Genomic DNA, 15,037 nt, shown 5'->3' with positions numbered 1-15,037 from the left:
GGTCGTGGTACAACCCTGAAGAGAGTAAGTTGATATTCGGTGACAATAAGTTGGTCAAGCACTTGATGTGATCTTTGTCATGCTAGTGAGGTAGATTACATGTTTAGCCCATGTCATGATATGCTTGATTATGTTTTTCCTGTCAAGTCCATGCCATGCTTAGAATAGCTATTATAAAATCATTATGCTTGCTTTGTTATCTGCTTGTTTGGATGCCATGTATTTGGTTGTCTTGCGAGTACATTCAAAGTACTCACCTGGCCTTGCACGTGGCCAGTTGCAGGAGAAGACTCATCGTGCTAGATCGTAACCAAGCCAGTCCTGTGAGTTATGGAGCCTAGCCAGGGACGTCGTTGCCGCTGTATCAAGACCTCTGCTGCCACTTAGTTAGCCTTGGAGTTGTGTAGTATTGTTGTAAGCAACAGTATTGTAACGCTCCATCATATTAATAAAGCCATATTTGCCTGGAATTTCTGTATCATGTCTTTGGCGTGCGTCTGGTCTTATCCTGGGGACGGATGTGCGTCGGCCCTCTATCGGGGTGCCACACGAGCGCCCTTTGAGCGGACGCTATGAAGTCACGGCGGACAAATCATGCTGTCGTCCGGGCGCTGTCCTCGTGGGAGCGGTGGAGTGCAATGCGAACCGCGATTGCCTCCTCCGCTCCGCACGAGACGACCCCCAGTCGATGGATCCGGGACTGATCGGAGTCGAATCAGCTGGAGGCAATGCTGGAGATCGTCGGAGGTGAGCTTGGGTGGCGGATGGGAGTGAAGGGGAGTGGAGTGAAGTGGCTAGGGTTTGGTACGGTCCACAGATGAGTACGAATATATGTAGAGTCGATGCCGGCAAGTGTGGGCCAGGCATGCACGCTCGGACTCCCCCATATCCGCATTATATTTGGGCTGAAAATGGGGGGTGCCGGTCAACCCGGGCATTTGAAGCCGATTTGAAAGGTTTGTGTGAATCAAATTTTTATGATCGCATAGTGAACGGGCAGTGTGTCCGGACGTTTGAGGAGCGTTTGAGGGGTTGGGTTATAGATGCTCTCGGAGAAGAGAAGAGAAGAGGAGAGTTTTCATTTTCATTTTGGTGTGGCACAAGACAAGACAAGACAAGCGAGTTTGAGGGAGGAAAAGTAAAAAAAAAAAGGCACAAGTTTTAGGTGCTTGTGTCTCGGCCGCATCCTTCGCCGCCCGCGTCTCCCGCTCCGACGACGCCATGCTGATGGGGACGGAGACGGAGACGGAGAGTCTCCTCCGCTTCCTCCTCCTCCTCCTCTTCCCGCCTCCCGCGGGGGCTTTCTCCTCCTCCTCCATTGTTGGCCGGCACGGGCGTCCCCTCTTCTCCGCCGGTGGTCTCCATGGCGGCGGCGGGAGCGCCAGCGCCAGCGCCAGCGCGCGCTCTTCTGCCCACCCTCCTCTTGGTCCTCCTCCTCCTGGTGGAGGGCGCGGCGGAGAACCCTATCGGCAATGCCGCCGTCACCACGGCGCTCAACGCCAAGCTCAAGAACCTCACCCACGCCTTCGCCCCGCAGGTCAAGAGGGAGCTCGGATACTGCATCCAGGACACGTACGCACGCTTCGATTTCGATTTCGATTTCGATTTCCCCAAATCAACTTCCTGTTTTTTTAGAAAAAGAAATCAACTTCTTGAATCGAATCGAATCGAATCGAATCTGATTGGATTTGGTGGGTGGGGTGCAGGGATGCGGAGTGGGACGCCACCTTCAACTTCTCCTCCGACCCCAAATTCCTCGTCGACTGCATGAAGCAAGGTACTCACTTGTCTTGTGCTCAATTGCTCTCTGGAATACATTACATTACATTACAGTTTTTGAATGAATGGATTGAAACGGTTCCATCAATCTGGACAAATTTCAGCATCCATAACGCAAAAGGGGGGTCATGCTCTGTTCCTCACTCCTGACTGAATCTTTCTGAATCCATGGTTAAGCATTTTTGGTTTCTACTTACTCCTGACTCAGTATTTCTGCTCAATTGCCCTCTCATCTATGCTAGTACAAGGACTGTTTCATTATTTTGAGTTCCTTTATATTTACATTATATTACAGTTTTTGAATGGATGAATTGAAATGGACAAATTTCAGCATATATATAGCATGCATAAGGCAAAAGGGGCAATGCCAGTTTCCATGCTCTGTTCCTCACTCCTCACTGAATCTTTCTGAATCCATATCCAAGCATTTTGTTTTCTAGTTATCCATCCGATCTCATCCGGATACCACATTACCCATCTTTACTTGCACTTTTGTGCGCGTGCAGGGGACCTGCCTCAGCGCGTGTGCACCGCCGCCGAGCTCAAGTTCTACTTCGAGAGCATCCTCGACAGCAGAGGCAAGAAGAACTACGTCAGGCCCAACAAGAACTGCAACCTCACCTCCTGGATCGACGGCTGCGAGCCCGGCTGGGGCTGTACCGCCGACGCCGGCAAGGAGGTGGACCTGCAGGACGCCGAAAACTTCCCCTCCAGGACGCTCGACTGCCAGGGCTGCTGCCCGGGCTTCTTCTGCCCCCACGGACTCACTTGCATGATACGTACGTAAGCCCTCAGACACCCAGCAGCTTGGTTTCTTCAGATTGGTTTCTTATAAAAACTACTGTAGTACACATGATGTATAGCCATTTTCATTCTCTCTCTTCAGATTGGTTTGTTATAAAAACTACTGTAGTACACATGATGTATAGCACTAGACTTACACATCTGTCTTCACATGCAGCTTGCCCTCTGGGAGCATACTGCCCACAGTCCACCCTCAACAAAACCACCGGAGTCTGCGATCCGTAAGTTGTACAACATGTTTCTGGCCTCTCCTGTGTATATATATGTAGGGAAATGGAAGGCCTCTATGGCTTATGTCGTCCATTGTTCAATGAATTATTATCAATTGCGCACTGCAGATACAACTACCAACCGCCTCCTGGGCAGCCGAACCATACTTGCGGCGGTGCAGACAGATGGTCGGATGTCATGAGTACTGACGATGTTTTCTGTCCAGCTGGTTACTACTGTCCAAGCCCTATCCTCAAGCTCGATTGCAGTAGTGGGTAATTCTATCTATCTATCTATCTATCGAATGCTTCAATTCTCATTCGGGGAAAATCTCCTAGGATTGAGTCATCTTGATACTTACACTAGTAATCAAAGCTACATTCATTGGAAAAGACTGAACTTGTGGATCTGTGCAGGTTCTATTGCAGGAAAGGATCAACTACCCAGACCAGTAAGTTAGCTCCTTGTATTGTCGTCTTCATATAATATACTTCTATATGATAATAGGATGTTTTCCTCTCTTTTTTTTTCTGCTTTTAGTAGTAAACTGTTTTCTTCAGTAATTCAATGCCGTCGAGGGTTTACTCTCTCTGCTTCAAATGTGCCAACTTCTGAGCATGGTCACTTTAACTGCAGAATGCTTATCCAAGGGCAGTTGTAAACCAAACTCTACAACCCAGGACATCACAATATTTGGTGCCCTGCTAGTGGTAACATACAACATTTCCCAGCCGGAGTCTATCAAATCTTTAACCTGACAGGTTGAGCTGATTCCTTCTGCTTAATTTGCATGCCTGTAGGGTGCCCTGAGTTTAGTGCTGCTGATCATTTACAACTTCTCTGACCAACTTCTGACCAACCGAGAGAAGAGGCAAGCGAAATCTAGGGAGGCCGCTGTAAGGCACGCGAAAGAGACTGTACAGGCCCGTGAAAGGTGGAGGTCAGCTAAAGATGTCGCAAAGAAGCACGCCGCTGGCCTGCAAACGTCTCTCACCCGCACATTCTCGCGCAAGAAGAGTCTCAGGACACATGAATCATCTAAAGGGGGTGGTGTCCTGCATCCACCTGAACATGGTGCGGATCATCCGTCAGAAGAATCGGGAGGGAAGAAGGATAATGTCACCGACACGATGCGCTCACTCGAAGAGAACACCGGAAGCTCAGGAGATAAAAAGAATAAGGGGAAACACGCGCACACTCAGAGCCAAATTTTTCAGTATGCATATGGTCAAATCGAAAAGGAGAAGGCACTGGAACAGGAACTGGAACAACACAGTAATAACCTTACCTTGTCAGGAGTGATAGCCATGGCAACTGATGAAGATTTAAGTCAAAGACCTAGAATTGAGATTGCTTTCAAAGACCTTACGCTGACCTTGAAGGGGAGTAAGAAAAAACTATTGAGGTCTGTGAGTGGGAAACTTATGCCTGGCCGGGTAGCTGCCGTGATGGGCCCATCAGGTGCCGGAAAGACCACATTCTTGAGTGCTATTGCAGGTAAGGCAACTGGATGCGCGACAAGCGGTATGATACTCATAAACGGAAAGCAAGAGCCTATCCGTGCATACAAGAAAATCATCGGCTTTGTCCCGCAAGACGATATTGTCCATGGAAACTTGACTGTTCAAGAGAACCTCTGGTTTAATGCGAGATGCAGGTAATTTATTGCATTTTCATGATTCTTTCACTGCTCGTTAGCTGACTGACAAGTTGTTGTTGTTGTTGTGTCTCCTTAGGCTCCCTGTTGAGATGTCACAGGCTGAAAAAGTTCTTGTCGTGGAAAGAGTTATCGAGTCCTTGGGACTGCAAGCAGTTCGCGATTCATTGGTTGGAACTATTGAAAAGCGTGGCATCTCTGGTGGCCAGCGTAAGCGGGTAAATGTCGGTCTAGAGATGGTCATGGAACCCTCTGTACTGATTCTGGATGAGCCGACATCTGGTTTGGACAGTGCTTCGTCTCTGCTTTTACTTCGCGCTCTACGGCGGGAAGCTATTGAAGGGGTCAACATCTCCATGGTGGTTCATCAACCCAGGTTAGTAGGTTGTTTCCACTTAGTTTCACATGAGCTTAATTAGTTATATCCAACCCAGGTTATTAGACTTTTACTCATTGTCAATTACTCCTGAACCGGGCTTCCTTACAATGCAGCTACACGCTGTACAATATGTTTGATGACTTGATACTTCTCGCCAAGGGCGGTATGCCTGTTTATCATGGGCCTGTGAAGAAAGTGGAGGAGTACTTTCAAGGGCTGGGGATTGTCGTCCCGGACCGCGTGAATCCGCCGGACTACTACATAGACATCTTGGAGGGGATTGTGAAGCTAGACACGAATGCAGTTAATGTCAAAGATCTCCCTCTGCGGTGGATGCTGCACAACGGGTACGAGGTTCCACGAGATATGCTCCAGAGTTCTTCCGGCACGGAATCAACGTTTAGTGGAGAACTAGGTGGTCACGCCCCCCAAGCTGAGGCCAAGAAATCGGGTCTTGGTGAATTGTGGGGCAATCTCAGGGACATACTTGGGCGGAAAAAGGATGAGTACGAGTACAACAAATCTTCTGAAGATTTGTCTAACCGCCGCACTCCTGGCAAACTTAGGCAGTACAAATACTACCTGGGAAGGTAATTTGAATTGTCTCCTTCAAAATAGTAGAGATGCTATTTTTTTCTTCTTGTTGTTGTTGCAGTATTCCGTTCTTATGAGCTAGCTTCATCCCTTTCCGTATATATTGTATTTCTTCTTCTTCTTCTTCTTCTTCAGATGTGGCAAGCAGAGGCTTCGTGAAGCTAGAATACAAGGAGTCGACTTTCTGATTCTGGGTCTTGCTGGTATCTGTCTGGGGACATTAGCTAAAGTGAGCGACGAGACTTTTGGAGCACTTGGCTACACATACACCGTCATTGCTGTCTGTAAGTTGTTGTCTTTTTCATTCTTCTGGACGACATGCATGCCCTCACTTTATGTGGACTCTACTCGATTCTTGCTGCAACTAGAATGCAAAATAATAAAAATGCATTGATGGAGCTCAAAGCTTACATAAAGATGTTTCTGAATTTGAAAATTGAAATACGTACTAGAATTCTTTCTCTGAAGCAAAATTGAAATAAACCTCATGTTGGCTGCAGCTCTGCTGTGCATGATTGGAGCCCTCCGGTCATTCTCCTTGGAGAAGATGCACTACTGGCGAGAGAGGGCGGCGGGCATGAGCTCGCTGGCATACTTCATGTCCAAGGACACCATCGATCACTTCAACACCATCGTGAAGCCGATCGTCTACCTCTCCATGTTTTACTTCTTCAACAACCCGAGGTCGTCGATCTGGGAGAACTACATTGTTCTCGTCGCGGTCGTCTACTGCGTGACGGGGATCGGCTACACCTTTGCCATCTTCTTCCAGCCCGGTTCAGCGCAGCTGGTATATATGGTTTCCGTACTGTACTAACGAGTGCTAGCTCCATTCATAGGTTTATTTATTATTAATCAGGCTTGTGTGGTTTTCATGATGCATGATGCAGTGGTCGGCGTTGCTTCCGGTTGTCCTGACCCTGTTCTCGAATGAGCAGAAGGACAGCGTCTTTGCTAACCTATGCTACACAAAGTGGGCGCTCGAAGCGTTTGTGATTGCGAATGCGCAGAGGTAACTTAATCATCCCTTCATTCATTTAGCTCGATGCTGTCTTTTGCAACTCAATCAACACTCCTATTTGGAGTTGCACAAGATAGAATGCTATTAATTACTACGTACATGTGATATATAAATACTATTTCGATTAAAAAACTTAGAAATGTGATGCAGGTACTCTGGTGTTTGGCTCATCACGCGGTGCGGTTCGCTGGTGAAGACGGGGTACGACATCGACCACAAGATCCTGTGTATAGTCGTCCTCGCCGCCAACGGAATAGTGTTCCGGTGTATAGCCTTCTTTTGCATGGTCATCTTTCAAAAGCACTGATGATTTCTTTTTTTCTTCATTGTATGTATATCCCATGCATGTATGTATGTTTGTTTGTAACTGACTGACTGACTGACTGATGGATCGAGTAGTAGAGATATACAGTGAGTTGTTAATGTACGCGGAATTAATTAGATGGATGTAATGTACTTCCATTAGCCAGATAACAAGTTGGGTTAACGAGTCTAGTGTGTGGTACATCACCATTAATTTAGAAGCATATATATATTCTGTCGGTATATCTATCTATGTATTTTGAGAAGGAAGAAAGCCGCAGAATCAGTAATGAGACGATGAAGAATGTAATGAGGTGAATGAATCACAACACAAACTTGCACTCCTTTTGCAGCATTAGTATTCATGAGATTGACTCACATTATTAGTATTCATGTATGAGGTTAATTTAGGATATAATGAGGTGGATGAATGAATCACAGCTTGCTTCTTCCTTGCATTATAGTACTATTATTAGTATTCATGTATGAGGTTGACAAGTAAGGATGCAAATTAATAGTTGAGCCAAACTAGTGATGATTGGTAGACTCAAACTGTTAAAGCTAGTCTGAAAAAAAAACAAGAAACCATCTCAAACTGCTGCAAATCCTTCCTGACCATGAAAACGCCGGCTTGGAACTTCACTGCCACTCTGAAAAGTGAAAACCCCTTAATTCACAGCATATTCTTCATCTTCATCCGCCCCTTCTCAATCTAGCAACGTTTCCGGACTTCCATATATAGTTCTCGTTGGCGCCAGATGTTTCATAGTAGCTCTTTACTTATTGTCACTCCCTCCGTCCGGAAAAACTTGTCCTAAAGATGAATGTATCAAGACTTATTTTAGTTATAGATACATCCATTATATCCATTTCTAGGACAAGTATTTCCGGACGGAGGGAGTATTATTTTTTGTGTATTCGGCATGTGTCTTGACTCAAGTCCGATAGTTCTCGTTGTTCAGTAATTCAGTACAAGTGAGTGTCCACCATATTTGACAGATAAGAGATGTTATTGACTGTTGTTGTAGCGGGTTGCTCTTCCTCTGAGATATTGGTAAAGCAGGAGGAGCAGAGAAAGAACGACCATCATCGACAAACGATGACAGTTATTCTTGGCGGAAAGGTATCAATTTCCGACGATGAAGGTCAATCTGGGTGAGTTCGTCATGTGATATACATTTGGAACCCATGATGGACTCGCCCAGCTTGACCACCACCAAAAATCGAAATACCGTGAGAGTATCCACTATATATACCACCACCAGAGAGCAGGGTTGGGCCGGCAAAATATGGGACCTTGTGCGAAACTAAAAAATGAGGCCCTATCTATCTTACTTAAAAATGAACAATCAAGCAAGTATAATGTATGTGGTATAATGTCTTACATAACAATTTGATATATAAATAATCATCCCGTTCAACTCCCGGTTCCATAACATTTGTTTGAACAACCTCATTCTTGTAGTATTCTTTCAAATGAAATCTTCAATGATATCCTCGTAATCAATCTTCTCCAACACTTTGCTCTCGGGTACTATTGTGGTCAAATTATTAAGTCTTTATTGTGTCATAATAATATGCATATGGGACTTGAATAGTTTTAATTTAGAAAAGCTTTGATCTGTCGATGAAACGGTCATAGAAATGGTCAATAGAACTTTGACTCAACAAACAAACCATTGACATCAATATGAAATTTATAAGATTTTTAAAATTAATTATGTTCTCTTTCATTCTTTTGTGCTTCTGAACCAGACTGATATTTTCTCATTATTACTCAAATCTTTATTATTGAAACACAAGATAGAAAAGATGACTAAAATAAAATTGAAATTATACGGCAGCAGATATCAATTTGAGATTATGCGTCAATATCTGGCAATTAAACAAACCTTCTAATTCACCCAGTCGCGTGTCATGTCTGGCAGTTAAACTGCTTTAATCATGCCTGAACCTGGCTCACGCGGCCCATCTCCTTGTGCGACCAGAAAACCCTATTCGCCGCTCTGTGCGATGCGGTGTCGGGGAGGGGGGACAATTTCAAATTTAGCCGGGGTGCAGCGCCCGGTTTGGGAACCTTCTAGAGGTTTCAGCCAATTTTTTCCGGTTCAGGAAAACTTCTAGAATGTTCCCTGAACCGGTTTTTTTCTTTTTCATTTTTCTTTATTCTTTTTTGTTTCTTTTTTTTCCTTTTCTGTTTCTGATTTTCAAAAAATGTTTTTGGATTTTCAAAAAATGTTCTTTATTTTCCACAAATTGTTCTCGGTTTAAAATTTGTTCTTAAGATTAAAATTTGTTCTTGATTTCAAAATTTATTCCTAAGATTCAAAAATTGTTCACACATCTAACTTTGTTCGGGTTTTTTTCAAAATTGTTCCCCATTTCAAAAAAAAATCTCAAGACTAAAACAATGTCTGTGATTTAAAAAATTGTTGGCGCTTTCATATTTGTTCAGGAATTTTCAAAATTGTTCTCGGTTTTAAAATTTGTTCTCAAGATTCAAAAAATGATTGTTTATTTAATTGTTTGCACTTCCAAATGTGTTCGGGTTTTTTTAAATTGTTCTCCGTTTCAAAATTTTGTTCTCAAGATTCAAGAAATGTGTGTGCTTTAAAAAATTGTTTCCGCTTCCAAATTTGTTTAGGATTTTTCATAAAAAATCTTGGTTTCAAATTGTGTTCTCAAAATTCAAAAAATGTGTGTCCTTTAAAATTTTGTTTGCGCTTCCAAATTGTTTGGGGTTTTTCAAAATTTGTTCTCAAGATTCAAAAAAATTTATGCTTTAAAAAAATCATGCTTACAAATTTGTTCATAGTTTTTCAAAATTGTTCCCGGTTTGGTAACCGAAAGTTGTTCGGAGTACCGGATGAGATCTCGGACATCACGAGGAGCTCCGAAATGGTCTGGAGGTAAAGATTGATATACAGGAAAGTGGGTTTTGAACTCTGGAAAAGTTTCGGGCATTTCCGGCAGTGTACCGAGAGTGACGAATGGGTTTCGAGGGTCCACCAGGTGGGCCCACTCACCCCAAAGGGTCTCATGGAATGTGGGAGGACGTGGACCAGCCCTTAGTGGGCTAGCCGAAGCCTCCACTAAAGCCCAAGGTGGATTGGAGGTGGGAAGGAAAGAAACCCAAAGGTGGAAAATGTGAAAAGGGTTTCCAAGTGGAGAGGAGGAATCCTACTCCTACTAGGATTGGATTAGGACTCCTCCACCTCTAATTTCGGCCAAACTTTGAGGGTTTGAGGCTGCCTCCTCCCCTCCCTCCCTCCTATATATACTAAGGTTTTAGAGGTGAGGGCTAACACTAATTTCCACGTGCTCACTCTACTTCTCTCTAGATTTGTTTCTCCTCTAGTCTAGTTCGGCGGTGCTTAGGCGAAGCCCTGCTGGATTAGTTCACCACCACCGCCATGCCGCTGTGCTGGAGAACTCATCTACCTCTTCGCCCCTCTTGCTGGATCAAGAAGGCGGGGATCATCATCAAGTTGTACATGTGTTGAACGCGGAGGTGTCGTCCGTTCGACACTAGATCGGGATGGATCGGGATGGGATCGCGGGACGGATCGTGATGAGATCGCGGGACGGGCTGCGATTTGGATCACGAAGATGTTCCACTACATTAACCTCGTTATATACGCTTTCGCTTAACGATCTACAAGGGTATGTAGATTCACTCTCCCCGATCCCGTAGATGATCATCACCATGGATAGGTATTGCGTGTGCGTAGGAAATTTTTTGTTTCCCATGCAACGTTCCCCAACAACTCCATTGTTACTCCAAAGCTTATTTCTGCCCGATTTCTCCCTAGCCAATCAAACTTGTTGATTTCCTAAGGATTGGTTGATAAGGCCCTGATCTATAGTTCCACCAAGAGATATTTGATCCCCCCACTAATCCCTTGCAGTTCTTGTTACTCTTGGGTGTTTGAGCATCCTAGACGGTTGAGGTTAACTCGAAGCCACATTCTATTATGGTGAAGCTTCATGGTCTTGTTGGGAGCCTCCAAGCATTGTGTGGAGGGCCCCAACCTTGTTTGTAAAGGTCCGGTCGCCACCTTCAAGGGCACCAATAGTGGAATCACGGGATCTCGCATTGTGTGAGGGTGTGAGGAGAATACGGTGGCCCTAGTGGCTTCTTGGGAGAGCATTGTGCCTCCACAATGCTCCAACGGAGACATACTTCCTGTCAAAGGGAAGGAACTTTGGTGACACATCCTCATCTCCATTGGTTCCACTTGCGGCTATCTCTTACCTTTACTTTGTATTTATTATTGTTGTGGTGTATTCCTTGCTTGCACTTGTTGTCGTGGTTGTTAGCATCATATAGGTTGCTCACCTAGTTGTTCATCTAGAGAACCTTTTGTTGCTAACCCTAATTTGTTAAGAAAGAGCTAAAAATTGGTAGTTGCTATTCACCCCCCTAGTCAACCATATTGATCCTTTCACCATGCCTCCATCACCTTCATTTGTAAAGTTCCGACCTTCCTGTATCAAGCTCGAGCCCGACCCAAAGCCTGAGATACACTACGTTTTTCTAGCCCATGCCCTGGCTGAAATAAAGCGTGAAGACCGAAAGCCCGACGGGAAATACAGAAAAGAGAAGCACAAGCCCATCCCAAACTACATTTCGGGCTGCAAAACAAGACCCGATCCAGGTGTGAATGGCAAGCCCGACCCGACCCGAGGTTTTTCCACGTCGGGCTGCCCATGCCCGCGGGTCTACCTGTCGAGAGAAGACGGCACATGACACACAATTTGCCCTAATAAGACCCCCTAAAAAAGAAGAAGAATTGTCTCAAAAAGGGGGGGAAGAAGAAGAAGATTTGTCTCAAAAAAAGAAAAAAGAAAAAGAAGATTTGTCTCAAAAAAAGAAAAAGAAAACGAAGATTGGCATTAATTAATAACAAATTAGTTTACAGAATTACAAACAAGAACTATACAGTTAGCACTACATTGTTAATAGATAGATAACGAGGAAAAGAGTTTGACATACATGTGAAACTTGACACATCTGAAATACAGTTAGCACTACATTGTATTTTTATTAACAGAGACCTCTGTTAGTGATAGTAAGCAAAAAGAGAAGAATTAGCACCCAGAACTCCAAACAGAGAATTCTGAAAATACAACACATAAGACATCTTTAACACTAAGAACATCTTTCTATGTCTACAAAGTGCAGACCATCCAGAGATAATCCAAACAAGTAAAGTATCATGGGGGGATAGCATATACCTTGATCTTCTTACTCTAGTTCTAATGATGCGCCTTCGTATCTTTCTGGATCTACAAAACACAAAACACAAAACACGTAAATTATTAGATTAACTATGTTTATCAATTTTCGTGAAGAATAAAAGAAAAACTTACTAACCATCTGTTCTCAGTGTTGGGGAACGTCGCATGGGAAACAAAAAATTTCTACGCGCACGAAGACCTATCATGGTGATGTCCGTCTACGAGAGAGGATTTCCGATCTACATACCCTTGTAGATCGCATAGCAGAAGCGTTAGTGAACGGGGTTCATGTAGTGGAACGTCCTCACGTCCATCGATCCGCCTTGCCTTGGGGCTCAAGAGCCCCAAGGGGGTCGGCCGAGCCAAGGGGGGAAGGTCTCCCCTTCCAAATCGAATCCAACTTGGTTTGGAAGGTGGAGTCCTTCTTCCCTTTCCCACCTCCTCTTTTTTTTTCTTTTCTCTTTGATTTTCTTCCTATGGTGCATAGGGCCTTCTTGGGCTGTCCCACCAGCCCACTAAGGGCTGGTGCGCCACCCCCAAGGCCTATGGGCTTCTCCGAGGTGGGTTGCCCCCCTGGTGAACATCCGGAACCCATTCGTCATTCCCGGTAACTCCGAAAACCTTCCGGTAATCAAATGAGGTCATCCTATATATCAATCTTCGTTTCCGGACCATTCCGGAAACCCTCGTGACGTCCGTGATCTCATCCGGGACTCCGAACAACTTTCGGTAGCCAACCATATAACTCAAATACGCATATAACAACGTCGAACCTTAAGTGTGCAGACCCTGCGGGTTCGAGAACTATGCAGACATGACCCGAGCGACTCCTCGGTCAATATCCAATAGAGGGACCTGGATGCCCATATTGGATCCCACATATTCTACGAAGATCTTTATCGTTTGAACCTCAGTGCCAAGGATTCATATAATCCCGTATGTCATGCCCTTTGTCCTTCGGTATGTTACTTGCCCGAGATTCGATCGTCAGTATCCGCATACCTATTTCAATCTCGTTTACCGGCAAGTCTCTTTACTCGTTTCGTAATACAAGATCCCTCAACTTACACTAAGTCACATTGCTTGCAAGGCTTGTGTGTGATGTTGTATTACCGAGTGGGCCCCGAGATACCTCTCTGTCATACGGAGTGACAAATCCCAGTCTCGATCCATACTAACTCAACGAACACCTTCGGAGATACCTGTAGAGCATCTTTATAGTCACCCAGTTACGTTGCGACGTTTGATACACACAAAGCATTCCTCCGGTGTCAGTGAGTTATATGATCTCATGGTCATAGGAACAAATACTTGACACACAGAAAAAACAGTAGCAACAAAATGACACGATCAACATGCTACGTCTATTAGTTTGGGTCTAGTCCATCACATGATTCTCCTAATGATGTGATCCCGTTATCAAGTGACAACACTTGCCTATGATCAGGAAACCTTGACCATCTTTGATCAACGAGCTAGTCAACTAGAGGCTTACTAGGGACAGTGTTTTGTCTATGTATCCACACATGCACTGTGTTTCCAATCAATACAATTATAGCATGGATAATAAACGATTATCATGAACAATGAAATATAATAATAACTAATTTATTATTGCCTCTAGGGCATATTTCCAACAGTCTCTCACTTGAACTAGAGTCAATAATCTAGTTCACATCACCTTGTGATTCCAACGAATCCAACACCCATATAGTTATGGGGTCTGATCACGTCTTGCTCGTGAGAGAGGTTTTAGTCAACGGTTCTGAAACTTTCAGATTCGTGTATTCTTTACAAATCTTTATGTCATCTTATAGATGCTTCTACTATGTGCCATTCGGAAATACTCCAAATATCTACTCTACTATACGAATCCGTTTCACTACTCATAGTTATTCGGATTAGTGTCAAAGCTTGCAACGACGTAACCCTTTACGACGAATTCTTTAACCACCTCCATAATCGAGAAAAATTCCTTAGTCCATCAGTTACTAAGGATAAATTTTGACCGCTGCTAGTGATTCAATCATGGATCACTCTCTGTACCTCTCAACAGACTTTGAGTCAAGGCACACATCAGGTGCGGTACCCAGCATGGCATACTTCAGATTCTACGGCCAAGGCATAGAAGACGACCTTCGTCTATTCTCTTTATTCTGCCGGGGTCGGGTTTTGAGTCTTACTCAAATTCACACCTCACAACGCGACCAAGAACTCCTTCTTTGCTGATCTATTTTGAACTCCTTCAAAAACTTGTCAAGGCATGCATCTTGTTGAAACTTACATTAAGCGCTTTCGATCTATCTCCATAGATCTTTGATGCTCAACATTCAAGTAGCGCAATCCAGGTACTCCTTTGAAAACTTCTTTCAAACAACCTTTTATGCTTTACAGAAATTCTACATTACTTCTGATCCACAATATGTCAACCACATATACTTATCAGAAATTCTATAGTGCTCCCACTCACTTCTTTGGAAATACAAGTTTCTCATAAACCTTGTACGAACCCAAAATCTTTGATCATCTCATCAAAGTGTATATTCCAACTCCGAGATGCTTGCACCAGTCCATTGAAGGATCGCTGGAGCTTGCATACTTGCTAGTATCTTTAGGATCGACAAAACCTCCTGGTTGTATCACATACAATGTTTGCTCAAGGAATCCGTCGAGGAAACAATGTTTTGACATCCTATGTGCAATATTTCATAAATAATGCAGCAACTACTAACATAATTCTAACAGACTTTCAGCATCGCTACGAGTGAGAAGGTCTCATCATAGTCAATTGTTTGATCTTGTCGGAAACATCTTTGCGACAAGTCGAGCTTTTCTTAATAGTGACTTATCACCATCATCGTCTGTCTTCCTTTTAAAGATCCATCTTTACTCAATAGTCCTATGACCATCAAGTAGTTCTTCCAAAGTCTACACTTTGTTTTCATACATGGACCCTCTCTCGGATTTCATGGCTTCCAACCATTTGTTGGAATCCGGGCCCACCATTGCTTTCTCCATAACTCGTAGGTTCACTGTTGCTCAACAACAT

At 44.0% G+C, this 15,037-nt stretch overlaps 1 protein-coding gene across 1 annotated transcript; it reads left to right on the top strand.

Annotated features, from left to right (window-relative positions):
• The first annotated feature begins 1,141 nt into the window (after positions 1-1,141).
• Positions 1,142-7,010, top strand: LOC123411820 (ABC transporter G family member 28-like). Its single transcript, XM_045104777.1, has 14 exons — positions 1,142-1,572; positions 1,707-1,777; positions 2,286-2,558; positions 2,741-2,804; positions 2,922-3,068; positions 3,210-3,244; positions 3,430-3,503; positions 3,594-4,450; positions 4,530-4,826; positions 4,943-5,419; positions 5,559-5,707; positions 5,924-6,213; positions 6,314-6,435; positions 6,595-7,010. The coding sequence occupies exons 1-14, from the start codon at positions 1,364-1,366 to the stop codon at positions 6,749-6,751; spliced, it is 3,222 nt and encodes a 1,073-aa protein (XP_044960712.1). The 5' UTR covers positions 1,142-1,363; the 3' UTR covers positions 6,752-7,010.
• The last annotated feature ends 8,027 nt before the right edge of the window (positions 7,011-15,037 follow it).

This window comes from Hordeum vulgare, chromosome 7H, assembly GCF_904849725.1.
Source record: "Hordeum vulgare subsp. vulgare chromosome 7H, MorexV3_pseudomolecules_assembly, whole genome shotgun sequence".
NCBI lineage: Eukaryota > Viridiplantae > Streptophyta > Magnoliopsida > Poales > Poaceae > Hordeum > Hordeum vulgare.
This window is presented reverse-complemented; position numbering and strand designations above follow the sequence as displayed.

Bases quoted from the DNA above. Each gene is read 5' to 3' on its own strand.
- LOC123411820 (XM_045104777.1), top strand. From the start codon at position 1,364: ATGGCGGCGGCGGGAGCGCCAGCGCCAGCGCCAGCGCGCGCTCTTCTG. The intron at 1,778-2,285 runs GTACTCACTTGT...GTGCGCGTGCAG, and splicing joins CGTCGACTGCATGAAGCAAG to GGGACCTGCCTCAGCGCGTG. The intron at 4,451-4,529 runs GTAATTTATTGC...GTGTCTCCTTAG, and splicing joins TGGTTTAATGCGAGATGCAG to GCTCCCTGTTGAGATGTCAC.